The sequence below is a fragment of the Curcuma longa genome, chromosome 16, assembly GCF_044706935.1.
Source record: "Curcuma longa cultivar G26 ecotype Majalengka, Jawa Barat chromosome 16, ITB_CL_G26_1.1, whole genome shotgun sequence".
Lineage (NCBI taxonomy): Eukaryota > Viridiplantae > Streptophyta > Magnoliopsida > Zingiberales > Zingiberaceae > Curcuma > Curcuma longa.
The window spans coordinates 9,261,594-9,288,964 of record NC_133876.1 but is presented as its reverse complement, the minus strand read 5'-3'; the positions used below and the strand labels follow the sequence as shown (position 1 = coordinate 9,288,964).

Below are 27,371 nucleotides of genomic sequence, written 5' to 3'. Positions count from 1 at the left end.
ATGAAGATGCTCAGGCTTGTTTGTCAAAGCTACAGGACTCTTTGTCCAATGGTTTGTTTTGAATTTTTTATGGTATTTGTCATCTTATTATGGGCAAAATGTTATATATATATATAATAATTGATTATAGAAAGATATATTTATGCAGATGTTGTTGTTGTTGGGAGTTTCCATGTTTGTGTTACTGGTTCTCATTATTCAAGAGACTAAAGGAGATTGTAATAGAGAAGAAATCATCAAAGTTGTGTCACTCATTAAGGATCATGAGAACCAATTGCTTCAAATAGGCACCATGATGCATGGGATAGCAAAGACCCTCACTTGGGAGAAGAACTTGTCTTTTCTCTTCACCACACAATCCAAGGTAATTTTAATGAAACAATCTGTTTAGATTTTTGTTTTATCTCCCAATTTAAATTTAACTAAAATTGATTTGCAGATAGTCCCACAATTGTACATGGCAATTATGATGCAGAAATGGGTTGCAGAAATTTCTTATGTAGAGCCTCAAGGGAAAGTTTTCTCATATTATGGTGATGGAAATGAAACTTATGTATTGTTCTCAAATGATTATGATTATTTATGGTGCACCCAGGCATTGAATGGTACTGGGCAATTCTCTGATGAGGTTATATGTTCACCACCAAGGCATTTGAATGAGTCCTTGTTCCACAATGCATCATATGTCGGGATAGGTTTGCAAAGCATCCATATGCTATTCTTCAACACTCCACTTGGAAATTCCACAAATGGGGTTTTGTCAGTGGGCGTACCTCTAGAAACTCTCAAGAATTCAATCTCAAGCATCAACATTCATGGTGGACACTTGCATTTGGCTACCCGAGGAGGAGAAGTAATTGCACCAAATGAACCTCCTCATACTCATTTTGTTTATGGTGACAATGGAGTATCCATTCTTGCAATGGATGAGGATGATATGAATAATGTAGAGAAGTATGATGATTTACCGTGCCATGGAAATATCTCTGTTTGGCCATCGCACATTAAGCATTTGAAGATTCAGGGTAGGAGGTATCAGATTGGTTGTTTTCTCCTAGATGCATATGGAATGGAATTGGTGATTAGTTTACTACTTGAGTATCTTTCTTCATACTGCATTTCAAAACTAGGATGAAAGAATTGACCTTGTACTGACTCGAACAATGTCTGTTTGTTTACTAGGTATACGTAGCAGCTTTCCCTTGTAAACGAGGTGTATCGATGTTGCAAAAGATGAGGGTTGTTGTTGTGGTTCTAGTATTACTCATCATTCTAGGCATGGTTCTTGGAAGTTATGTGCTGCTACATCTACTTCATAGGTCACAGTTACAGGAAGGCCTTCTACAAGCTAAACTTATCAAGCTTAAAGGGGCAATTCAACAAGCAGAGAGAAAAAGTATGAATAAGAGTTTGGCATTTGCTAGCGCTAGCCACGACATACGTACATCTCTCGCAGGCATTGCTGGATTGGTCGGAATTTGCCTTGCTGATGCTCCTCGAGTTTCTGAGCTACAATCAAATATGCAACAAATTAATACTTGTGTAACAAAACTTCTTGGTGAGTAGTAGTATTAATCATTTGTAACTTTAAAGCATAGACGTGCATTTCCTAATAGTGGTTTTGTTTTTCATAGAAATTTAATATTCTCAAATATGTTTGCAGGGATACTAAACTCTGTCCTTGACACAAGCAAAATTGAAGCAGGCAAAATGCAACCAGAAGAGGTTGAGTTTGATATATGTCAAGTCCTTGAAGAATCAATTGATATTTTTCATATCGTGGGACTCAATAAGGGTTTGGAGGTCATATGGGATCCTTGTGATTTTTCCATTTTTACATCTACCATTGTGAGAGGTGATTGTCAAAGGCTTAAACAGATAATTGATAACCTATTGAGCAATGCAGTGAAGTTTACATCTGAAGGACGTGTTGTTCTGCGTGCATGGGCTAGAAAACCAAGCTTCAAAAAAATTGAAGTTTCTTCCAGAAAAGGTTATAACTTAAGAAATGTGTTGAATCCTTTATTAGGATGGCTTTCCAAAGATAGCTTGGGTGACAATTATGTTGGGAATCTAATTGAAAGTGATCCTTATCACATTGAGATAATTATAGAGGTGGATGATACTGGCACAGGAATCCCCAAGGAGAAAAGAGCTTCTGTTTTTGAAAACTATGTTCAAGTTAAAGAGTCATTGAATGGAGGACATGAAGGCACTGGCTTGGGACTAGGCATAGTCCAATCCTTTGTAAGGACACTTGGAACTTTATCTTTATATTTTAGTGATAATATCATTTACCTTTTTGTGATGGTTAATTTTTTTTTTAATCAATAGGTGCGTCTCATGGGTGGTGAGATTAAAATCATGGATAAAACTCCTACTGAAAAAGGAACTTGTTTCAGATTCAACATTCTTCTGAAATCATGCAAACCAAGTTATGCAAATGTGGATGGTGAATCAAGAGCTGAAAGGTCTAGTTCATTGCCAATCAATTCAAACATCATTAAGGATTCTGCAAATTCTCAGATTGTGCCGTCAACTATTTCAGGTATGGGATTCAGAAGGGGTTTAGCAAGAGATAGCATTCATGCCATACTTTTTGTTCAAGGTGACGAAACTACACGAATAATGCAAAGATGGATGGAAATCTCAGGAGTAGAAGTGTGGGTGATTGATCATTGGAGGCTTATTTATTCCATCACAGAGAAAATTAAGAATAGTCTTATTCGTTTAGGGAGATCTAAGTCAAGATCACCTGCAAGTTTGTTGAACATGGCAGCAGAATTCTCACACTCTAAAGATGAAGCCGACAAGATTCTACCTCTCTCTAATAAAGAGTTCAAGACTAGCTCAAAAGACTACACAAGTTGTGTGTTAGTCGTCATTGATTTCAGTCTTGGGAATTTTTCAGAGATTGAATTAACTTTGAAGACATTGATAATTGGCAATGAATCTCTCCACTTCAAAATTGTTTGGTTGGTTAACTCCAATGCTCCTACCGATGGATTGAGAAGATCTAAACATGTGCCATGCCACCTTATATTGCAAAAGCCAATCCATGGATCCCGCCTATATGCACTCTCGAGACTTATACAAGATTTGGGGAGAGAAAGTGAACATGATTTGCATAAAATGACTAGTTCTATGGAAAGTAACAATTTTTCATCCAAATCTTCATCTTTCCAATGTTGTAGTCATGAAGTGTTTTCATCGAGTCTAAATTTGGAGCATAAGCCATTAGATGGCATGAACATATTACTTGCGGAGGATGTACCTACACTGCGGCTAGTGGCTACAAAATTAATTTCTCGCCTTGGTGCGAGTGTTACTTCTTGTGAAGATGGGTTGAATGCTTTGGATTTAATTCGAGATGCTTTAAGGAAATTAGATTCCACACATGAAGGCGATCCAAGTAATGATTCAAAGAGCTTTCCTTATGATGTTATTCTTATGGATTGTGAGGTAAAAATCATAAAAGCAATGTTGTTTTACTGGAAAGTTTGTTGTTTAAGTTGTCTCAAAATTCTGGCTAATCCTAGTCTAATTTAATTTTACCCTTTACATTTGTACCATAGATGCCACTTATGAATGGTTATGAAGCAACAAGGCGCATTCGTGAAGAAGAAAGAAATTATGGTCTCCGAATTCCAATTATTGCTCTTACTGCTCATGCTTCACCTGAGGAAGAAAGAAAGACAGCATTAGCAGGAATGGATTTCCATTTGACAAAGCCATTACAAGCTGACAAATTGCTCCATGCCATCAATACTGTTATAAAGGTAGCGTATAACTAAATTTTCAAATCAGTAATACATCTGTAAAATTTTGCACCCACATCCTGATTTTTCTTGATGAAAATGTTCTAAACTTCTTAATTTAACTGAAATCTAATAGCAGGAATCAATCTGACAAGTTAAGCAGAGAGAGCCTGGAAGTAAAAGATGCTTGTTTAATCTGCTTCAGTCATCAGCTTCCTTTTGGACCTCCTCGTCTTCCTCCTGTGCAGAAACTGCTGCAGTGATCGCTTCATCGACGGGCTTTGGTTCAGCAACAGCGATGGCACCACGTCATCATTGCCATCGATGATCCCGTCGTGTTTGATCCGCTAGGAACTTGCAAACATTCCAAGGTATTGCTCTTGTTATTGTCGTCGTTGTTGTTGTTTCCACCTCCATCTCCTTCTTTGCCATGCTTATAATAGCTCTTGCCTGCCATTATAAATTTGTCAACAAATTGACCATAGTACATTTCACAATTGCCTTGCCGGAAATCTTATTTTGAAACTTTCAAACAAAGCTATACCTGGATCTTTGTGGCATCACATATGCAAATCGTTCCATTGTAAAATATAGTGATGTTGCCATCGTCCTCTTGTTTCTTCAACTCTGGGGCTTTTCCCCCTCTTCTCATCATCCACACTCACCATTCAGACTCAATTGAACAGAAACAAAGCAAAACATATATACAAACAAATTAAAAACAAACGATTCAAGACTCATCTAGTGCTTAATCCGTCACCTTCGTGAAGCCAAAGCCAAAGAGGAAGGAGGAGAAGAAGAACTCAAACTCTGGCGCTGGCCGATGGGGCTGAGGCACAACTCTGTGTCACACACCTCCCCATTCTCTTCTTCTTCCATTCAATTCGATTCCTAGTAGAAGATGAAGAAGAAAAAAAATCTGTTAAAAATCTTTCTTGATGGATCAATAGACGAAGCAGATTGATGCAATGCATGGTGGTTTTACTGCTGCTTTTTATAATGGAGGAATCGAGGGTTGGGCACGAACAACACGAGTTCCTCCTTTAAAGTAACACGTGATTGGTTATTGAGATTTAAGTTTGGGATTTGTTTCTATTTCTTTTTGTTCCTGAAGAATAAGATCGTAAATTAGATGGAGGTCGTTTTCTTCACTGTTCGTAGGGGTCCCCTCTGTTTTTTTCTTTTTAGTTTTTTTTTCTTTATCTTTATCCGTTTTGATTTTGATTTTGATTTGATGTGAAGAGGTGTATGGATTCATTTTAAAATTGTTTCGTGCTATTAAATTTCTAATTAAAAATGATATCACTAAATTTCTTTTTCTGCAACTCACTAAATTTCTTTCTTTAAGATCAAATAAATCAACCAACAAGTCTCATGGCCACCGCTAACTAGTGTTGGATGCATGAGTGCTTCACATGCCCTGCACAAAACAAATCCAACATCTCATCACTATCAATTAATTTGTTTGATACATTTTTTTCTAAAAATAAAATAAAAACTAGCTATTCCATATGTAACTTCATATAATTTGGTAATAAAAAGTAGTATTTTTATTAATAAATATTTTTCTATCATGAAAATGAAATCTTCCTTTACCTTTAGCAAGATTTGAATTTTGATTCTTTTAATTATTTTTATATGTATTTTGAATTTCATCATTATTATTATTTGAAATAGTGTAGAATTAAAGTGATTTCAGTTTCTTTATTAATAAATTAATCGAAGAAGGTCGCATAATATTTGAGTTTAATGTCTCAATGAAGCTTCCTATGAACCAATGTGTCCCTAGTTTGTTTCCATTTCTGAAAGAATAAATGACCTTATTTGTAAGACTAAAAAGATTTAGATGAGCAAGAGAAATAGTAGAATAAACATGTGTTGTGAAAATTTAGTCGATTTATTTTTAGGTTTTAGATATATACTTAAATTGTTTGTAAATATATTTTTGATGAAAAAACAAAAGTGTCATTGAATTAATGACATTTTAAAGCGTAAAAGTTCACATGCTTGATGGAGACATCCTTTGTAGATCATGCACGAGATTCATATGTTCTTCTACACACTCCATATACATGTTCATAAATTCGTCTCTTTTTTTTCGTCCTTATTTTCTTACCTTTGTAGCTCTTTACCAACTTTATAGGGCACCATTGATGATGACATTTAGAAGTTTGTCTCTTAAAACATGCCTACACTAATGCCCCTTTCATTTAGTTCCTCTCTACCCTTTACTTTCTTTCCTTCCTCTCTTATCCTATTCATTTATAAACGACCATTAATTTTCACACACACAAAAATGCAATAATTAATAATTTTTATTTTTTTAAAAAAAAAGTCGATTAGTATTGTTCCTTATCATTTGTACATAAATATATGGAATGTCTTTGGGTTTAAGTTGCCCTATGTAAATTTTGAGGTTAGTTAGCCTAGCAATTAGTCGTGATTTTACGAACGCTTAGTTCAAATACGGATCTTACTTAGCTCCGTCCTCCAACCTATCTTGTAAGTTCAAACTCCTTCCAACTCTAATTCTTAGATCCGTCTCTAATTTAATATATCGATCATCGGGTTATTTTTGGAAAACTAACATAGAATACAGAAATTTAAAAGGTGAGATGCATAATTTATTTAGAAAATTTAGGTTAAATTGTGTCTAATAATTAAAATTAATTATGTAGTTGGGAAAAGATAGGGAGGATATGTATTGGCCAGATTTAGTGGGTCCCAATACGCAGGTCCAACGTGGGTAGAGTTCGGGGCTGTTTGGGTTTCTTTGGCAGCCATTAAAGCCTAACGTTCTTTTGATTTTAGACTTTTAATTAAATTATTAATTATTAGAGGAATGAAAAGACATTTTGGTTGGAAATATCAACAAAATGGAAATAAATAAACAAATAAATAAAACAAAAATTAATAAGCATGTGGTGATGTCAACAAAAGTATAGAGAATATCGAATATCTATAGCTAGCAACAACTGATAATAAGAATGCAAATAACCAAATCTATCCATCCCTCTCTCTACAGAAGATCATCATCATCATCATCATCTTTGGCCAAGCACTTTTTCACCTCAAGAACAATATTGCAGACCACCAAGATGATAAGACAGATCAAATAAGCCAAAATCCATGAACCTGATTCATGAGCTATGGACAGTCCCAGGAAGATGTTAGCCACTGCTAAAACTATGGCTCCCCTGCCAACATAGTGATGATACCAATTCCAATACCTTCTGATCTTTGAAGATTTGTCAGGCCTGATAAGAAATGCCATTACCTGTATCGATAACAAGAACTCCAGTCAAATTCATGTTTTAAAAATTTTGTTAATTTATATGTTTTGTACCTGGAGGATGCCAGCGACCAAGATGCAGTATCCAATAGCTCTGTGGGTGTCAGCCCTGGATACGCCATCGTCGTCGAGCCTGAAGCCCGCTATGATGCCTGCCAAACCGAGCACAAATCCGAGACTTTGGATCGAGATGTGGGAGTAGAACCAAAGAGGATCATAGTGCTTCAAGTATCTGGCCATGGTGATTCCCACAGGCATCAGTAATCCCCACCCTAAAATCGTCAGCAGTCCATGCCATCTTTTGGTCGAGAATCCAGTTCCTGCAGTAGTAGCAGCCACTCCTGTTTCATGGCAAACAAAGTAAGCTTTTTATTAAGCTTAAATATGATTAATGAAGATATATTTATACAACTCACCTGTGGCATAGTTAATGGAAGTAGAAGTTTGGCTCTGGTGAGTTGGAAGATGGTAGCTCGACGATGGGACAGTCCCTCGCGGACCGACTGCGTAAATGAGGTGCGACTCAGGTTGCTGCTGGGCATGTATTTGAAATGCTAGGTAAAGCTGCGATGACTGTGAGACGATCACTGTCTTGTTCGGCACCAACTGTAGGTTCCCTTGGTCAGGTGGACACTGGCTCGAGCTCTTTCCTCCTAAGTAGTATTGCTTTGCGATCCCCGGACCGCCGGTCGACTCGGTCCACCCAGCCATGGCGCTGCTCCCGTCCATGTTCCCGTTGCTCGAGAATCCAATCGATATGTAGGAGCTTGGGTCAGGGGCTGAAAGGATGAAACTCCAAAGGTTCTGGCCTGTCTGAGCATACTGCATGCTCTCTCGTCCAAGTACGTTTAACTTAGAATACAAATAACACTAAAGAGATCGAATTAAAGGATATACCCGGAGGATGAAGCCTTGTGCATTCCAAGCGGAGATGCAGCGGAAGGAAGAAGTGGTGTCGAACGGGATGAGGTTGCTAACTTCAAGTGGAGAAGAGCAAGAATCTGATTGAGTCCTAACAAGCTTGGAGGAGGAGGAGAAACAGAAGAGGAGAACAAAGGAGATGGTGATGCTATTCATCTTGTTGAATTCCATCCCTCTCTCTTCCTTGGCTTGCAATACAATGGAGGATCTCTTCTCTTGGTGATGAGTTTTTAAGGCCAAGAAGGTGCATGAACAGAGAGGTGTGTGTGTGTGTGTCATCAATAAAATAGTAAATGTATTTTTGAAATAAAAAAATACAAAAAAGAAAATTCTAATGCAAATTTATATTGAGAATTTGCTAGGAGAAGCTTCTTGCATCATTAGAAGAAATAGGCAACATAATTAAGAATAGTTTATTGATAATTTAATTCAGTTGTTGGTGACTTGAGACGATTAAAAAATAGAAAGTAAATGAATTCTTGGGTTTCAAGTGGGGAAGGTAGCTCTTGAAAGATTCGCTTGGTTGGAATTTTGTCTCTTTTTAGGTCAAATTCCGTGTGCTTGCCACACGCTAGCTAGTTGTTTGTTCCAAACCATTCCGACTAGTTAAGTTATTTATTACCCTAAACTTTACTTCCTTGGGAGGGCAAATTGCACTATTGTCAAGCGTTCCCACTAAGTTTAGAAATTTAAATTGCCTCCTCATTTTGATAATCAGCCTCTTCGTCCATCTGTAGTACTTGTAAAGGTTTAACTGCCCCGGCTATGGCTACGGCTACGGCTACGATCCAATGGCAAAAAGTTTTCGTAGTTAATCAGATATCCATGGATCCATTCTTAATTGGAACGTATTGTCAATTAATTTTTTATAATGGAAAGATAATTTTGAGATGTTGACTGCTATATATGTGTTATTGGAAAAGTTAAATACTTGAATTATTCAAAAAAAATTAGAGATTTTATTATTATTAACATGTTTCTCTAATTTTCCAATAGGTATGGCTTTCTCTTCAAAGCTTTATTTGTTTCTTATTGAATTAGTGACCTTGATCCACCAAATATATTTACTTGACTATTCAATCATCATGTAACTGTGAAATACCCTCTCCTATGGGATCCTGTTCGGTACCTAATTTACTTATTTATATCTAATTATGGACCGATGATATTAAATCGTTTGGGGTGAACGAAATCACCTTTTTATAGTATTGACTATTTAATTGTGTGTTTGCTTCTGAGGATCCTTTTATTAGATTTTGAAATAGTTAGAATACAATAATAATAATTAAGTTTTATTTTATTAAATGAGATTGACTATATAAATTTTCTACGTCATTGAACTATATTTTACTTATACATTTATATTTAAGTAAATTTTATTTATATTTATCTTTTTTATCTCTCTTCTAAATTTTATCTATTTTAACATCTTTATCTCACTTTTATTTTTTATTTAGCATACTCAAATCATAATCTAATATTTAACTTAATATTATTTTTATAGAACTTCATTCTAAATTTTAAAAATATTTTAATATCATAGAAAATTACTTTGACGCGCTTCTTCATTAAATTAAATTATAATGAAGTTATTTTTTCATTTAATATGTCAATTATTGACTAATAGTTTTTTTAACTAGGAGAATCGATCGAGTGGAAAGGATGAATAACTTATAGAACCTATTAATTGTGTAACACAATAATTAATGCAAGTGCATGCGATGGAATGCATCAAATTGCTGGTTTAACACACAAAACCATGTGCTGTACTGGAATGCTTGTTTTCTGCTCTTCACAATAATTAAATTATTTCTCTCGATCATAAAATAGTTCAATAATTCATCTCTGCAAGTTATGTTTGAACATTCATAGAAGCAAGGGTGAATGGCTTCCGTAGCATAACTGAATTAATTTGTGATAAAATAAAATTATAAAAATGAATAAAAATTGTAAATCTTCAGCCACTAAAAAAATAATATCCTAACCTAAATCGTATTAAATTATAACTTCTTGATTTACTTTTTCATCATGTCGCCAACCGCGTGAGCCCCACCTGATCTCAGTGACCTCGTAGATTTCATTTTTTTTTTTTTTCTACAGAAAAGGGTGGATCGCCGCCATCATCAATTCTTCTCACAGCTCTGCGATAGAGACCGTCACTGCCACGTGTCAATCATAAATGACGAAAAGAAGAAAAGACGCAATATGGAATTTGTTCGACTTGATGTAGCAGAGCAGAACGATTACATTCAATACTAGCTACAATTGAGTTCCAAAATCTCTCCACCTCAAAATTAGAGCCCTTCCTCAACAAGTACAAAGAGAGGGAAGGGACCAAAACAAAAACAAAGAAGAAGAAGAAGAAGAAGAAGAAGAAGAAGAGATCAACGAGGCGTAGGTCGCCACGGCAATAAACAGATCGATGAAAGGAGGTCAGCAATTGCTGAATGGATGACTGAACAGTCTTCGTTTTCTTTTATCCCTTTAATGTTGTCGGGAAATCGATGTGAATCCATGTCGACAAAACTCACCAACGCTCCCTGGAACTCGACCTGGACATCGAGAAATGGCAAAATTCAAGCAGATTAGAAACTGAATCTGCAGCTGAATTAAAAAAACAACGGCTCAAACCTGAAAATAAAAGTAAAAGTTTGGAGTTGAGAGTTTAGCACAGGTAGAGGAAAATGTTTGCATAAAAACTATTAAAAAAAACTACATCTGTACCAAATTTTGATTATAATCAAGCATATAACTAAGAGATTTGTAAAAGAAAGTTCCATGGTGATCAGTAATAACCCGTCTAGTCGGACAAATTGATAAAGTAAAAGCAATCAGAAAGTAAAAAAAAATGGAAATTAGAGATGTACCTTTCACTATTTCTACCATGAAAGAAGCCTTTGTCACTTCCCCTCTGAAATCCTCTTCTGTTGTTTGCCATTTGCCCGCCTTCGTCTCCAGCCGCACCCCTTGATTGTGGTCTGTCAACAAATTCAGTGCTCCTAGATCTCTCTGACATGCCAGATTGAGATGCCGACCTTGTAGATGAGGTATCGCTCCTACCAGCTGCAGATCCTGGTCTACTGTTGGTGGTTGGGTATCTTTGACCAAATCGAACAGTATCATCCAACCGGCAAGCCAGAAGCTCCAGATCTTTTTCTTTACTTGCAATCTCATTGTGAAGCATAGAAAGTTGTTCAACAGGTAGTTTTGAACCTCCATCAGTTTCAATAGCCAGTGACTTCAGATGATTTATCTCTTCTTTTAGAAGCCTTTCTTCGTTGGTTTCAGATCTACAATCCAATTATATAAGTCTCATGTGAATAAAATAAGAAATAATAACACAAACATAGGGAGAATTGAAAAACATAAGTTACTGATGAAAAATCTCAAAGAACCTATAGAAGAAGAAGAAGCTCAGAACAGCAATATTTCCAAATCACTGAAACTTTAATGAAGAAGTTTTGCCCATAAGAAATACAAGACTGACTGAGCAGGACAACTATAAGAAAAATCATTACACAAGAAGATGTATCAAACTAAACAGAAAAAGGCTTCTATGTCATTATTTTTTATTTTCAAACACTGAACAACATACTTTGAATCTGAATAAATAGTTTATGTAGAAATTTGGCCTGCATATATATAATCCACAAACAAACATCTCCAATAATCGGGCTCTTTATCTACCCCTTCCATATTTCTATCAGATGCCCAAAACTAGGACACAAATACTCCAAGTGGATGCTCAATGTTTCTCTTGATTACATGTAAGAAATTCTAAAGATAGCTGTGTCAGGCACATGAACTTGCACCCATGTTGGATACTGAGTACAAGTTCGAATAATGTAACAAATGCATATGTGGAATAAATTTGGTTAATCATAAATTTGGTTCTTTGAAAGAACTAGAAGTTGCAAATATTTTGTTGCACCTTCATTTGAGATTAGACAAGAGCGCTCGATCATCATATGCACTTGTTGCCCTATACATGGTGAAATATAAGAAAACTATATCTTTCTTACAAGTAGAAATACTATTTTATTAAGAAATATATCATACTGATATAATATACAATACGTAATGAAATCTACATGCTTGCATTAAAAAGGATATGTGAAAAACATACATAATGTCAGCCAAGGATATGTATTTTGACAATTTGCACATAACCATATTCACATTTCTATTTGTATCTTCCAAAGGGGTAAACAGAATCAAAGACATGCATACAATTTCAAATGTCTAAACACAGCTCTATTTTAACTATTTTGAACTCCAAAAAAACTCATTCCATATAATTGATTTCTTCAGTTTCCATAATTTTAGAAGCTCATTTCAATTGCAATAGTTTCTTTCTGACAAGTATCCTTGATATCCTAGATTCATATAATTTTTAACTATATCCACCTTACAGTTAAACAAAGTCCAATCACATTCGAGTCCTCTCCTACTTGATTCATTGTTTCTAATTCTTGATCCACTAGTCATCAAACAATTACATTGACAGGTCCCTCTTAGAAAATACTCTTCTTTCCAGTCCCCAAATCTAAACTTAACTATTTCAACGCAAAGAAAGGTCCAACAAATCCAACAATACTAAATATGGTTGGCATAAGTTGATGATTAATTAAGAGCAAGAGCACGGGATCAACAAACATTTGCTTGATGCAAGGAAGTAAAAGAAGCATACAATTCCATTAAGTCTATCAATAATTTTAGATCATATGTAAAAATATTAGTAGGTGTGCAATCATATAACCCATAAATTAATAACAGATGGCAAATAAAATATAGTTATTAAGGCCACAAGAACAGCAATAGAATTAGATAACACAATATGAAACTTTTAAATTGTTTCACTAAGCTTCTTGGTATTTCCCATCGTCAAGAAATAGCACATTAAGCATCATCACTTGATCATGTTGAAGCAACATTTTGAAGAATGGAGCATCGCCTATTAATTAAGTTTCATCATATGATGCACATTAGAAGCAATAGGCAACCCATCTTCAATTTGTATTTGTGTAAATATAAAAAATTCTAGGTTAAACTAAGAGATACTAATAAAAAAAAAATCAAGAGTAGCATTCCAGTAGCAGCCCTAAGAGCTACAGGAATTACAGAAAGCAATCAATCTCAACAAGGCAAAATATGGCAACTTCAGAAATTTATCTATGAGAGATGGAGAACATTTACCTTTCAACCCTAGTGTGCTCCAAGTCAAGGTCAACTTTCTTCCAATCGACTCCCTTTTCTTCCAAGATAACCTCGCGCGGCTTTGCATTGCCAAAAGGGTTCACTTTTGGCTTAGATTTAATGACCACCTCTTCCAAGCTCAGACTCCCCTGCCTGCTTGATTGTGAACTGGAAGGTCTGCTGGAATGAGAGCTAGTTGGTCTGCTGGTGTTCATCTCATACTCAGAGTTCATCTGCTTCCAATCCATCCCTTTCTCAGCCAAAACCTCTTCTCTTGGACGTGCAGCACCGAAGGGGCTCGGGCGAGTCTTAACAGGCTCGCTTGTTGGTGGTGGTGCGTCAACATCCCTCTTCTTTGGAGGATCCAAAACGAGCCTTCGCCTCCCTATTTCTCTAGGGATCGATCCTTCTATGTCCCTCCCCCATCGATTGGAATCGGATGATGTGCGAGGATCCCTAAACTCTGATCCAAAGCTTGAAGATTTGGAAGGGAGAGGTTTCTTCATAGATGCCCAGTTATCTACATCGTCAGCCTTCGATGAACTTCCATCACCAAAACCATATGGATCTCGGCGACCACCATCACTCCGCAGAGGAACAAACGCCTTCTTTCCGGCTCCCCAACTATCCACCTCGTCGGCCCTCGATTGCAGGTCCAAATCCCTATCCCTAGGAGGCGGACCTCTCCGCCCCTCATCAAAACCACTGTAACCTCTTCTCCCTCCACCCCAAGCGCCGTCTCTCTCGCCGGCGCCAAACGACCGGAACCCGCCGCCGAGGCGGCCGTGCTCTAGCTCATCCTGGGATCGCTCCCTCGGGCCAGTGGGGAGGCGGAGCATCTCTTCAGGGGTTAGTCCCTTAGACGATTCCACTAAGGCGGCCGAAGCGCCGCCGGTGGCGACGAACTGGGCCAAGGGTATGGCCGCGTTCTTCTTCTTTTTCTTCTGCTTGGTGGAGGCGGAGGAGGCCGACTCCTTCAGGCTGGGGAAGCTCTGCGCGAGATTGCCGGCGACCGCCTCGCGCTCGCGAACCTCCGCCTCCTCCCGCTCGGCATCCAGCGCCCATGCGCCGACGCCGCCCCATGGATTGGACATGCTTCCGGCGATCAGATCGAGAATTCTAGGGTTTCGATGGGGAGAGGAGAGTTTTCGTGCGCCTTCAGAAGAGGAAAAACAAAACGGTGGACGGTGCTATTGTGCGCCGGAGGATGGAACAAGGGTATCGATGATCGATTAGGAAGGGAAGCGATTGCCATCTGCAATTTATAGTATTTTTATAAGGAAATAAAAAAATAAATTTCTTCCTTTTAAAAAAACTAGAAAGAGCAATATTTTTTTTTGTAGCTAAAAAATAAATATAAATTGTGATTTTTCATATAAATTATGAAATCCAAATTGTTCGGTAATAATGATTGAGATTTTTATTAATAATAAAAATAATAATAATGATTGAGAATTGATTCTTACTAATTAGGAAAATTTTGATATATTTCTTTCCATTAAAGGTGGAATAGGATCTCTAATTGTACCTTTAGCAATCAATTTTAATTGTCAAATTGTAGTTTTAGTAATCAATTGTGTTTGATAAAAATTGGGTTTTATTTTAAAAATATTCCTACTTATTATTATACTTGTGTTTGATAAAATTGGATATTTATTAATTAGTTGTATTTATTTTTAATATAAATAATTACAATTCTTAAAAGTACCTCTTAAATTTTTTTGAAAAAAAAGAAATATTTGCGTGCATTAATCAGATTATAATTTTAATTATGAAATGTAGTAAAATAAATAAATTTGTTTACTGTTTAACAGATATTTTAAATGTTCCAATCATATTTATATGTATCAAGCTTTAAATTTTCATATGTTTTGAAAATAGAAAATTACATTATATATATAGCAAGCTTTAATGTATATTTAGCAAGCTATAAATTTTTCATATATTTAAAAAATTGCAATCATCAACTAATATTTTTTATTATTTATTTTAAAATTATTTTATCACAAATTTATAAGTTTTTTTTAAAAAAAAATATATTGCTTTCCTAAAAGTATTAAATCGTAAAGAATGTTGGTACAATCGACCTTTAGTCAAGATTGACTAGGTTGATTAAGCTCGATTTAAATCGAGTGTAAGTTTCAATGATTGATCAATATGTTAATTGACGTGAGGCGTAAAGTCCTGACAGATTAAGGTTAATCGAATGTTAGGTAATAAAGAAGTCTCAACATCAAAGTTGACCAGAAAGCTAGACAATAAGGAATTTTTTGACAAGTCAAGATTGACTGGATATTAGACAACAAGGAAATCTCAACAGATTAAAATTAATCAGATGCTAGGCAATGAGAAATTTTGACAACTCAAGGTAGATCGAATGTCAAGGAAAGAAAATTTTGATAGATTAAGGTTAATAAAATACTAAATAAGGTGAGAATTTAGCTTTGGTAAAGTTAAAACATGAGTATCAGTCAACTATTTAGACATCAATGGACTAATGGATGCTAAATCCCAAAAATATGATTTGCTATAGTAATTAGAATTTGCTATAGTATTTTTGGGTTTACTACGATATAGTCAACTGCTATTGTAACAAATAGAAAAAGTACTGTAGCAAATAGAAAATTATGAAATCGATTGATCAACTAGATTAATACATCAATCGACTGATGCTATTGTTTAAACGAATAGAAAGTTCAAAACTTGATTATGAAATTCAATTGATTATGTAACAGTCGACTAATGATGAGGTGGATGGAGCTGTTGAACTGACAGATCAAAGTATTAATGTTTGAATCTACAGTGGATCAATCGAATGATGATAAGATCAATGATAAATAAAAAATCAATCTGACAACAACTCTATAAAAGAGAGTTTCGAGGAGATTTGAAAATATCGATTCTTAAGGGGTTAGAGAGGAAGTGCTATTACATTTCTTATTATTAAAAGACTCTTTTAAGTATCAAGAAATCTCTAAAAATATAGTTCTCAATTGTAAAATTATATTTTTATTTTTATTTGTATTTACAGTTTCTTATTGTGTTATAGTTTCTCCGTCTCCGGAAGATATACAAGAAAAAGAAGATTTAATAGTGGTAATAGCCTTGACTAAATAATTTAATAGTGGTAATATGACTAGGACTAAGCCTTGGACTAAATATTAGTGTGTGTATGTCTGTTGAATTTACTTGAAATTTCCGCTCCACATTCAATCGATGCAAAAAGAGTTATTCATCCTTGTAACTCTCATGGATCTAATAGAGAAAATATTAATTTAATCTTAATCCTCGCAATACTTTCTATGCTTGTTACATTAATAAAATATTTTTGTTATTTTTGATAAATTATATTTCAGTTTATTTGAAAGATCTGTTTAATCATTTATTGTTTGTATTCCTTCCCATTGCATGTTTAATTTTCTGTTTTATTTAATTAGTTTGAAAATTCTTCACTCAATTAACTTTTTATAGGTTGTAAAAATATTCAGTAATTGAGAAAAATTAAGATATATATATATATATATATATATATATATATATATATATAATCAATGATCAAGATCTTTAATCACAAATATAATAATGAATTAATTGATACATGGAGGTCAAGCTAGGAATCTCACCATACTTCAATCAATGTTATGTACAACTGAAAAATTAATTGAGCATTAACTAAATTTAAGATCTAAATTCCTATTAAATCATTGATATTTGATTACAGAAGAAGATCTTCTTCATGGAGGTTTGCATATTGAAATTAAATTGAAACATTAATCTTTGCATAGTTTAACAATACATGCTACTGCTTTAGCCCAATACTTGATCCTTGTTTTCACTTCCTTTGGATCATCTCCTGTAAGTTACACAAACAAATTTAGAGTTAGATTTCAGTTAAACAACTAGAAACAAATTCAAATAAACGGAATCCAGATTGAGGACTATGGGGGGAAAACCTCATAAAAGTTGGTTTTGTTTTAAGATTTCCGAACAAATTCCGATTTCCAAGCTAATAAGGATTGATCAGGAAGTTGGATAACCAAAAAGATCTGATACAAGAAGGAAAAGATTGAATCAGAATGCGAATAAGAAGTATATGAACAAACACATCAGCAAAATTGGGTAGTTTTCTCAGATTTTATGTCCAAGGAGAAGAAATTTTGATTGAAAAGGAAGTTGAAACAGCAGGATGATGAAAAGGCTGAGAGGCTTTTACCAACCAGGACAGAGATCCGAAGAAACCGATGTTTTCCACCAATTTCAAACTCAAGAAGAATAAAATCTTGATTGGAAAGAGAAAATAAGTCGATTTTTTCAAACATGGATTTCCAGTTTATGGCAAAACCATCGAAAGATGGGATTTTTATGATGAAATCGACCAAGAACCCTAAATCGCAGACAGAGAACCAAAAGGCGGCGACGTACCAGGAGCGAGGAATTTCCAATCGGCGACGAGGAGCGATGCTACAGGCGAATCGCCGTTCGTACTACCTTCCTGCTGCGCCGCCGGCTGTCCCCTCGGGTAGCAGAGCTCCAGCGCCGGGAGTGTACTGCTCAGCTTCGGGATGTCCTCGTAGCTGAACCCGAACCCTAGGTCGACGCACCCCTTGAGATCCTCGAGGTCATCGGACGTGAGACTCGTCGACCGCCCCAATCGACCGTCGCCGACGCCGACGTAGCCCTCGAGCATCACCTTGCTTGGCTTCCGCTCCAGCGTCCTCTCCTCTGTGCCGCTTATCCGGCCTCGTTCCCCCCTCTCCCGCGCCGCCGCTGGCACTGCGGCGGCCTTCGCGTCGCCGTCGCCGTCGCCGTCGTCTCCATCGAGAGAAGGGTTTGGAAATCTCAAGCGTCTCAGCGCGCCAATTTCGGTACTTAAGAGGGTTCGGCTTCGGTGGCCGATGGATGGCTTGATACGGAATGTGGGGCATACATGGCATCCTACGTGGCATAATTAATAATTTAGCTGGAAAATTAAAAGAAAATGGCATAACTTACCAAATATACGATTTTCAAATTAATCGATTTATTAAATTTGATTTTCAGGTTTGAAATTGTAAAAATCTGATTTAAATATGAGGATTATTTCTACGTGAAGAATTTAAATATTATTCAAATACTTCAGTTTTAAATCTCTCTTTAAAAAAAAAACTCTAGTAAATTTAAAATATATATAAGAAACATTTGAAGTAATTTCCAAACTTGTATAATTAGATGTATTTACCAAATAACATATATAGGGCATATACCATGTCATTAAGATTCTATTTATATCCAAAAATTAACATAAAACTAAATCTAATTACTAAATATATATTTGAAATTGGTTGTTCTTAATTAAAAAATGTTAAGAATGATTATGACTTAGCATTATATTTGGCAAATCTTTAATTAACCTAAAAGTTATATTAGTAAATATATTTATGCATATATTTTCTTTGCAATGATCAATATTTTAATAATAAACGTATAAGTTATTTGAATAAAAAATACAATTTAAAAAAATATATTTTTTAAAAACCAATCAAATCACGTATTTAAGAAATATTCAAAATGCACGTCTATACATTCATTCTCTAAAATACCCTCTCATACCTCTTTATTCATTATAGCTCTAAATCAAATAATTAATTAATTTTTTAAAAACAAATTTAAATAATTAATTAAATAAAATAAAATTTAAACACATAGCTTATTAATATTTATGAAAAAGATGATAAACTATTTATTAATAATATTTATAAGTAATATTCATAAATATAATTTATAAAATTATATTCATCAATAAAATTCTTCTTACAAATAAATTCACTAAGCTGGACAATATAAGAATTTGATTTGATCAGAATAGACCCTACGAATTCGGATTTTACCAGTGAGCTACTTTTGTGAATGAAAAATGAGTACTAGTTAATGGAGTCTAGTGAATACTGTAATTATAGGAGGTATTTTAAAATTCTCTTAAACTTCCACCGGCTTTTTTTTGAAAATTGGTACCCCTTCTCTTGGTTCATCGCACCTCCTCCCACCACCGCCGCCGCCGCAGAGATGGTCACCGTCAACAGAGCCGCCGCCGCCGGTCTCGTAGTGAGTTTCGGAGAGATGCTGATCGATTTCGTGCCGACCGAGTCTGGCGTCTCGCTGGCGGAAGCCACCGCGTTCTTGAAGGCCCCCGGCGGGGCGCCGGCCAACGTTGCCATAGCCGTCACGCGCCTCGGAAGGCGGAGCGCCTTCGTGGGAAAGCTCGGCGACGACGAGTTCGGCCACATGCTCGTATCCGTCCTTCGCGACAATGGCGTCTCCGACGCGGGCGTCGTCTTCGACTCCGGCGCACGCTCCGCCCTAGCATTCGTTACCCTCCGGGCCGACGGAGAACGGGAGTTCATGTTCTATCGCAACCCCAGCGCCGACATGCTTCTCACGAAGGCCGAGCTTAATGGGATCTCATCAGAAATGTACACGCCCCTTCCCCTCTTCGAGAAATTAATCGTCTAATCTGTAAATTTTCTCGTTTACCTTGCTAAATCTCGCAATACCTCTTGAATCGACAGATCAAGGCCCATGATTGATCCCCAAGTGATGCAAAAACACTATTCTTCAAATCTGTTGATCTAATGCCATAAACTTTCATATAAAGCACTACAAATTGAGTCTTGAGTTTATTGCTCTGGAGTGGATGCTTCTCCAAGGCTATGGAGTCAATGGCGCTTTTCTGTCATTTGATCCAAAGTTTGATGTGGCCATCACCGCCATGGAACCAGGCCAATATTGTCAAGGTCAGCGAATTCGATTGCATTCTTAACTGCTCATCTTAAGGCCATGGACTCTGGCACCCGAACCTGAAGCTGATGCTGGTAACCCTCGGAGATAAGGGATGCAAGTACTACACCGAGGTACACTGTCTACATTGTTGTTACTGAGGAGAACATCTTCTAGTCAAATCCACTAAGTTGATCAATTGGCTATCTTGGGCAGGATTTTCAAGGACTAATTGGATCCTTTCCAGTCAAGCAGGTGGATACAACAGGTGCAGGCGATGCATTTGTAGGTGGGATGCTCCGAGGAATTGAAGAAGACCGATCAGCTTTGCAGGCAAGTGAATGTGAAAGCTATTGTTGCTTAAGAATTTGCTCGTCATTGCTGACACTTATGATCATGGAATTGCACTGTCCGCAGGATGAGAAGAAACTGAGGGAAGTACTAAAATTCGCTAATGCATGTGGCACGATCATTGCTACCAAAAAGGGGGCAATCTCTTCATTGCCGAACGTATCTGAAGTCATGCAGTTGCTTGACAAGGCATAAGTACACATATTTCATGTTGTCATTTACTCTGATTTACAAGCTTGTTATATATGCCTTTGGAACCACATGGCTCTTAATTCAGTAGTAGTTTGTTTTGTTTATCAAAAATGCAATAATGTATTGTAGTTATCTATTTCAATGGGGTCTTTGAGTATGGTGACATGAGATATAGCTCGATGGCAGAAAAGTATCCATGTTGTTAACCAAATAGTCAAGACATATCACATGCTTATGGTCATTTGTCCAAACTTAAGCTCTAATTGCATTGTGTAGACTTTTTTGTTTTTATGAAAGATGAGTAATTAGTAGATAAAATTGTAAGGCTACATAGGTAAAGCTAAAATTGTAAGGCTACATAGGTAAAGCTTCTAAAATTGTAAGGTTACAAAGGAAGTTTAGTTTGTTACCCTCTAGCTTCCTAGAGAATAATTCAGAACCAATACTTGTTTGGTCTACTGGTAAGCGTGATAGATACAAAACACTATTTTCCAATGTTGGCAGCGTTTAACCTTGTCGTTTCTTCTTGGAACAGAAACTAATCTGACATCCAATGTGATGTTAAGATACTTCGAGGTAACGACCAAAAGGACAGAAAAAATGAACAATTCAGAAGTTTGTTATCAGTGCATGGCATTTCTTATCAAGTGGTAGATTGTAGTCAATGCCAATAGTCAGAGTTTGCTTTTCTGTTTAGTAAGGATTAGATTCTTACTTGGCAGCTTATCAGTGGAAAATTTTGACAAAAACCAGACTAGTAGATAGCATAGGATTCTCCTCAGGTCCAGGAAGATTTTCTGGGATCTTACAACAATTAGGTAACCTGACATATTGTCACCATATCTTTGATAAAATGCTGCCAAATCCCAAGCCTAACCATATAATTAACCATACCTAAGCTTTCATAATTGTAACAGCTGAAAATATGCAACCAAGGAACAATCTAGGGAAACCCCCAGTATCAGGAATCTTTTGGAGAGAGGTCAAATTTTATGTCATTTCAATTTTTTTAACAAACAAATTGAGTCAGGAAAGAACTTGCTAAGGAATTTGATGTTTTCTGATTGTTGAAGAATAAGTTCTTTGATAAAACAATACAGAACTACTTTGTAGGAACACAAAGCTAGATCTATGGGAATGTGTAAACACACTTAAAATCAATGCTTCGCAGATATACAGAGAAAGTAGACAGAAATAGCTGCTGACTTGTGAATTTGATCACTTTGGATATGCATTAGGAGTGCCTGTTGTTGTTGATCAAAACCAACCAATGATCATTATCCTGCAATTCATCATTCATAATTGTCTTTATACACTAGATTCTATGTCTACATGTGTTTTTTTGGTTTTATTATATCACAAAACTTAGATGTCCAATTCAGCCACAGCCTACATTTTGAAGTATGGATCTAGCCTTAACTCTGCATGATTCCTGCAGTTTATCAACTGTTTTTGAGTTCCACCGAAAGGTTCTTGACTTATTATGCCATTCTTTTCGAACAACAATCTTATGCAATTATGAATTGTGTATTGACCCAAGTTTTGGTCGGTTGAATCGAAACCGCAAACCAATAGGCTGGCCTACTCGGTTTGAAAACACTGGAATTTAGGACTATTCTGTTTTCTAGATTTGCTCCAACCAAATTTGTTCTCATACCTTTTGTTTCCTAAGAATCAAATTAGTATAAACACAACTAACAAGGCTAACGTTATTCATGGAAATCTATATATAGGATTCGATTTTCTCACAAGGCATATCATATGTTCGCGGTGCTCGAACTATTAGTAACATTGGATTGCCAGGTTGTAAACCTTTGTGCTTTTCAAATTTACTTAGTGGTCGGTCTGTGAGGCCGAACTGTCTAGAGTTATAAATGAATTGGATATTAATGAATAAACTTAGGTTTCATGTTCGTATATATTAAAAAATATATAAATTAAATAAATTTAACCCTAGTAAACTTAATTTGTTAAAAAAATAATTTATGAATAAACTATAAAGTCGTTTAGAAATTTATTTTTTTTTAAATTTTTTTAAATTTTTTATTCAAATAAATAAACCATATAATGCGTTGAAGAAGCAAGAGAACTAGGAAGACCGGTAGTTGTCAGACGCTTCGTCGCCCTCTTTCTCTCGCCATGGGCGACGAAGATGACAAATCCGCCGTCCTCAGCGACGTCGAGGGCGACGATGATCCCCTCCCTATCGTGCTCCCTTCTCCCTCCGCCAGTTCTTCCTCGGCTTCGGAGCAGCGCATCCGCGACCTCCTCGCCGAGCTCGAGAAGGAACGCAGCGCCCGGAAGGCTGCCGAGAGCACCTTCAGCCGCCTCAAGTCCATGGCTCATGACGCAATCCGTCAGCGCGATGATGCGCTCCGCGAAAGGGACGAGGTCGTCAGGAGGCGCGACGAGGCCCTCCGCGAAAAGGACGAGGCATCGCGATCCGCCGCAGCGGAGCTCGCCGATGCGATCCGACTCAGGGATGAGTTCATGAAGCACAAGGACTCTCTACGGTCCGAGATGGAGACTGCTGCGCAGATGCTCCTTTCCGGCATCAGTAAGATCTCCAGCAAGGTGAGCGGGTACAAGAACTTCTCCGCCTCCGGTGGTCTACCGACTTCCCAGAAGTACACCGGTCTTCCCTCCGTGGCCTATGGCGTTATCAAGCGAGCGCATGAAATCTCCGAGGAGCTTATGAAGCAGATTGATGCCGCCTCGAAGGCTAGGGATCAAGCCAGGGAACAGGTTGAGCGACGGAATTACGAAATCGCAATTGAGGTTTCGCAGCTTGAGGCTGCAATTATGAGTCTCAAAGAAGAAGTCTCCAAGAAGGGCTTGGAGCTGCAAAACCTGGAAAATGTAGCTGCTCAGAGAGGGACACGGATCTCAGAGATCGAGAGTGAGATTTCCAGACTGACACAGCTAGGTGATGATCGTGATGCCAAAAACAAGAATTTGGAAATGAAATTAGAATCGCAGAGACTGTTGATCATTGACCAGTTAAATCACACATCAAAGGCCTATGAACAGATTTGTGAGATTGTTAAGAGTGTTGTTAAGAATGATAATGATCCTTTTGAGTTCTCAGATTCTATGTTTATTTGGAATGAAATGAATGTTGATGATAATTTACGCACTTTGTTGGATGGGACTAAGTCTGTTTATAAACTGGCTAAGGTCGCAGCTGAGGAAGTAAGGGGTCGGTTGGAGGAAAGTAACAGTGAAGTTAATAATTTGAATGAGAAGGTCTCGGAACTCTTAGCAGAGAAGCAACATATTGCGACTTTGCTCAGGAGTATGTTATCATCAAAGACAAATGAAGTGCGACATGTGGCAGAGGAGGGTCTTAGAGAAGCTGGGATAGATTTGAGATTGGACCATGTTGATGGGCATGAGTCTGTTCAGAGTGAAAAAAATGAAGTGTATATCTTGGTAATCTTGCTACCCTAATCTTGTTTTTAAGGTTTTTACTAGCCAGAAACTATTAGCTTTTATAAAACCACCTAAAACCCTTACAATGGAATGCACGCCACGTTATCTTGCAGGCAGGTGCATTGGGAACTACTGTAAAGGAATCACATACTAAGATCATTGAGCTGCAGCATTTGGTAGAAGCACTCGGGTACTTCTCATGTTACCTTAATAATGATATGAAGAATTTTATTAAACAAAAAATACACTGTCTAATTGCTGGTATACCTCACATTGTAGTCATTTATAAGGTTACTATTTGTAATCTTGATAGATTATAAATAAGTTAACAAAATATGAATATCGATAAATTTCTTAGATGTCTTGAATTAAGTAGAATTGAAAGTTTTAGGGGCAAGAAGATCAAAGAAATCTCTGCTTAGAATAATTAATATGATTTAAATGGCCTGAGTATTACTAGTGGTAGAGAACATACAATTCAGTGATGAGATGAGATCTATTCAGTCAAATCCAAATAACTCACAAACAGAGCTCCTGTTGTAAGAGATGGCCTAGTCAAAGATCAAGGTGCTTTGCGTTAATGTATCATAACTTGGCTTTCCAAATTGTTCTCCTTGGGTTTGAGTCAAAACAATTGATGTAATTTAAAATTGTAGATTTTGTTTTGTCATGTAGGACTCACTACCAGCCATGCTGCCATATCAAAATGGATGAGTTTTTTGGTCAAATTTGATATTGTGAGTGCTACTTGTGGCATGATTAAATATTTTGAAACTGTGTGCAGTTACATCCAGCATTAATCTTGCACTTGAAGATACGCATCGAGCGGTTGTCATTATCCAATCTAGTTTTGCAACTCCTATGATTTATGAGCTTGTCTTAAAATCCTAAATTGATTCATATTATATGCATGTACTTTTTTTCTGGAGAAAGGGCAGAGGCTGGTCTACTAAAAACCCGTTTGGAAACACAAACAAAAGAGATTGCCCAGCTAAAGCAACATATAAAGGAGCTCGAGGAGAAGGAACGAATGGCAAACGAAAATGTAATCTCTCACTCCTATTTCCAGTTTACACAGTATTGCTGTTAAAAGTTGGGCATGCCTTCGACAAGTGTATTTATTTAATTAGTAGATTTTTTTTAACATAAAGTAGTAAATGAAAATACATGTTATTGAAAGGTCGAGGGACTCATGATGGACATCACAGCAGCAGAGGAAGAAATTTCAAGATGGAAAGCTGCTGCAGAACAAGAAGCAGCAGCTGGCAGAGCTGTTGAACAGGAGTTTCAGTTACAGGTGCAGTGCAAGATGCTTCTAAGATACTTTTTTTTTTAATCATGATAGTGAAGTCGTGCATTTACCTTTTCTTAGGCATAGTAAAATCTTTGGTCCACAACTTGCTAATATTATAGAAAGCAATTCTTAACTCTTGACATTACAGCTCTGAGAACTCTTCTTGTTCTTCTGGATAAACCACTGAATATAGCCTAACTTTTAGGTTTTTGGTAAATATATTATACTCTTTTTTCATAATTGTTTACAAGTTATACTTTTTAACAACCAGACGCATCAGTACTTGTAAATTCAAAATTTTTAACAATTTATAGAACTTTGATGGCTAATATTGCCACTTTAGCAATAGTAACATGGTAGATATGGGTTTGTAAAATCACATGATCACAGCAGAACATTAGATGTCAGAGATAAAGAAAACTATAAAGATTAAATGGAGGGAGTAGCATCTGTAATTTCTTGTGAACAAAAGCCCTTTTTATATCAGATTGACAGAGTCCTTGTTATTCTAATCATGATTGTGCAGTAGGGGCCAACAATGATTTAACCCTAAAATATGTTGTTCACTATTAATTTTCAGGTTCAATTGTTAGAATGAGAATACGATGATGTAGTGTTACTTGTGGAATCAGAAGCTGGCAATGTATCCAGAAATAACCTACCATTTCTTATTTGAGAAAATTTCTTGTTCTCATCATTAACACAGTTATCTTTTTGTTCCGCACGGTGTTATACCCTTCTTGGTGGTTTAACAAAAAATAATTATTTAGTTATTAATATTTGTTAGCTGAGAAAAAGATATATCTTGACAGTCCACACAGATCTTCTTACTACATGTAGACAAGATATATATCTTCATGAATTTTAGTTGGATTCAGCAGTAGAGCTTGACAACCTAAAAAGATGCAATCGTTTAACTGACCCCTAAATTCATGGGACTGTGGGACCTTGATTATTGTCATCTTCTGTTGTAGCTAATCCCTACATAATCCCATCTGTCAAACTTTTAGCCCTTGTTTCTCATGCAGCTTAGTAATATAACTCATGATGACATTACCAATTGATGCAATGATTCTGCAATTTGATAAACTGATGAAAATTTGTGGTGTGTGTGTTTCATAGTTTTATTGCCTTCTTATTTTTCCCGGCATTAACTTATTTGTTTTCTTGAATTTCAAACTGAATGTGCAGTTATCAGCTCTTGGAAAGGAACTGGAAGAGGCAAAGCAAGCAACCTTAGAATCTGAGAACAAGCTCAAGTTCAAAGAAGAGACTGCTGCCGCAGCCATGGTTGCTAGAGACGCAGCTGAAAAATCTTTGAAATTGGCCGACATGAGATCCACAAGGCTCCGGGAGAGACTTGAGGAGTTAACTCGGCAGCTTGAGGAATCCGAAAACCAAGATGATTTCCGGAGCAGAAACAATTATCGATACGTGTGCTGGCCCTGGCAATGGTTGGGCTTGAATCCTATAAGATACCATCAACCCGATGTACCACAAGGTAACAACGAGATGGAATTGTCGGAGCCCCTAATGCAGGGTACATTATGACCAGTCGAAAGAAAGAACCTGTAAATTAAGAGGTAAGTGTGATGATCCTCTCTGCATTTGTTGCTCATTTATAGTTCATATCATTCATATCAGGATTTGCATCCTTTTAGTGTTGGATGAAATTTTTTTAGGGAGATGTTTATTCCAACTGTGAGACAGGACCACATGTGAATTCCTTTCTCAAGGTCATCATAATGTGTAGTGGCTACAAATAATTATTTTACTCAAGTGTTAATATTATTGGGTTTTTGATCGAATTGTTTGCACATTAGATTTCCAACCTTTTTGGCATGAAGATTTAGTGCGTTTGGTTGGATGAAAGTCCTTTTTTTGTTCTGTCAAGGTTGAATTGGTAATGTGGACCAGGTGAACTAGATCGACTAGACCAATTTGGCACACTTGGTGGGTTGGACAGTTTCAAGTTGATCTGCAAGAAATGAAAATCCAAAAGTTTTTAATATTGTGAAATATATCTTATTTCACAATATTAAAAAAATGTCATTCTATTTTATTTCTGATCCATTCCATTTTGTGTATTGTGTCATTGTTCAATTACATATAGCAGACATTTTTATTCCGTAAACAAAAACAGAGATGACCCTAAAGCATGCTCTATTTAACTGAAACGATA

General features: G+C 36.5%; 6 protein-coding genes across 8 annotated transcripts; 3 read left to right on the top strand and 3 right to left on the bottom strand.

Annotated features, from left to right (window-relative positions):
- Positions 1-4,021, top strand: LOC141847029 (putative histidine kinase 2). The gene is made up of 8 exons (XM_074735022.1): positions 1-51; positions 149-364; positions 440-1,078; positions 1,183-1,558; positions 1,664-2,247; positions 2,335-3,462; positions 3,576-3,784; positions 3,898-4,021. Exons 1-8 carry the CDS (start codon positions 1-3, stop codon positions 4,019-4,021), a joined length of 3,327 nt encoding a protein of 1,108 aa, XP_074591123.1.
- Positions 4,022-6,774: 2,753 nt separating this feature from the next.
- Positions 6,775-8,142, bottom strand: LOC141847447 (cytochrome b561 and DOMON domain-containing protein At3g07570). The gene is made up of 4 exons (XM_074735494.1): positions 7,948-8,142; positions 7,467-7,872; positions 7,105-7,391; positions 6,775-7,035 (listed from the first exon to the last, which is right to left on the bottom strand). Exons 1-4 carry the CDS (start codon positions 8,140-8,142, stop codon positions 6,778-6,780), a joined length of 1,146 nt encoding a protein of 381 aa, XP_074591595.1. The 3' UTR covers positions 6,775-6,777.
- Positions 8,143-10,157: 2,015 nt separating this feature from the next.
- On the bottom strand, positions 10,158-14,385 carry LOC141847446 (eukaryotic translation initiation factor 4B1-like). The gene is made up of 3 exons (XM_074735493.1): positions 13,168-14,385; positions 10,839-11,261; positions 10,158-10,523 (listed from the first exon to the last, which is right to left on the bottom strand). Exons 1-3 carry the CDS (start codon positions 14,259-14,261, stop codon positions 10,499-10,501), a joined length of 1,542 nt encoding a protein of 513 aa, XP_074591594.1. The 5' UTR covers positions 14,262-14,385; the 3' UTR covers positions 10,158-10,498.
- A 2,527-nt stretch (positions 14,386-16,912) lies between these two features.
- LOC141847028 (uncharacterized) lies at positions 16,913-18,413 on the bottom strand. The gene is made up of 3 exons (XM_074735021.1): positions 18,386-18,413; positions 17,590-18,102; positions 16,913-17,020 (listed from the first exon to the last, which is right to left on the bottom strand). Exons 1-3 carry the CDS (start codon positions 18,411-18,413, stop codon positions 16,938-16,940), a joined length of 624 nt encoding a protein of 207 aa, XP_074591122.1. The 3' UTR covers positions 16,913-16,937.
- Positions 18,414-19,209: 796 nt separating this feature from the next.
- Positions 19,210-20,466, top strand: LOC141847027 (fructokinase-1-like). The gene is made up of 6 exons (XM_074735019.1): positions 19,210-19,616; positions 19,713-19,737; positions 19,799-19,922; positions 19,978-20,054; positions 20,137-20,253; positions 20,338-20,466. Exons 1-6 carry the CDS (start codon positions 19,210-19,212, stop codon positions 20,464-20,466), a joined length of 879 nt encoding a protein of 292 aa, XP_074591120.1.
- A 2,130-nt stretch (positions 20,467-22,596) lies between these two features.
- On the top strand, positions 22,597-27,100 carry LOC141847793 (uncharacterized). 3 transcript variants are annotated; one of them, XM_074735880.1, is made up of 6 exons: positions 22,597-23,895; positions 24,009-24,085; positions 24,829-24,940; positions 25,076-25,192; positions 26,381-26,772; positions 27,084-27,100. In XM_074735880.1, the coding sequence occupies exons 1-5, from the start codon at positions 22,603-22,605 to the stop codon at positions 26,738-26,740; spliced, it is 1,959 nt and encodes a 652-aa protein (XP_074591981.1). In that variant the 5' UTR covers positions 22,597-22,602; the 3' UTR covers positions 26,741-26,772; positions 27,084-27,100. The 3 variants fall into 3 exon arrangements, with proteins under 3 accessions (XP_074591981.1, XP_074591980.1, XP_074591982.1); XM_074735879.1 differs by lacking the exon at positions 27,084-27,100 and having other exon boundaries at positions 26,381-26,965; XM_074735881.1 differs by lacking the exon at positions 27,084-27,100 and having other exon boundaries at positions 24,825-24,940; positions 26,381-26,527.
- Positions 27,101-27,371: the final 271 nt, after the last annotated feature.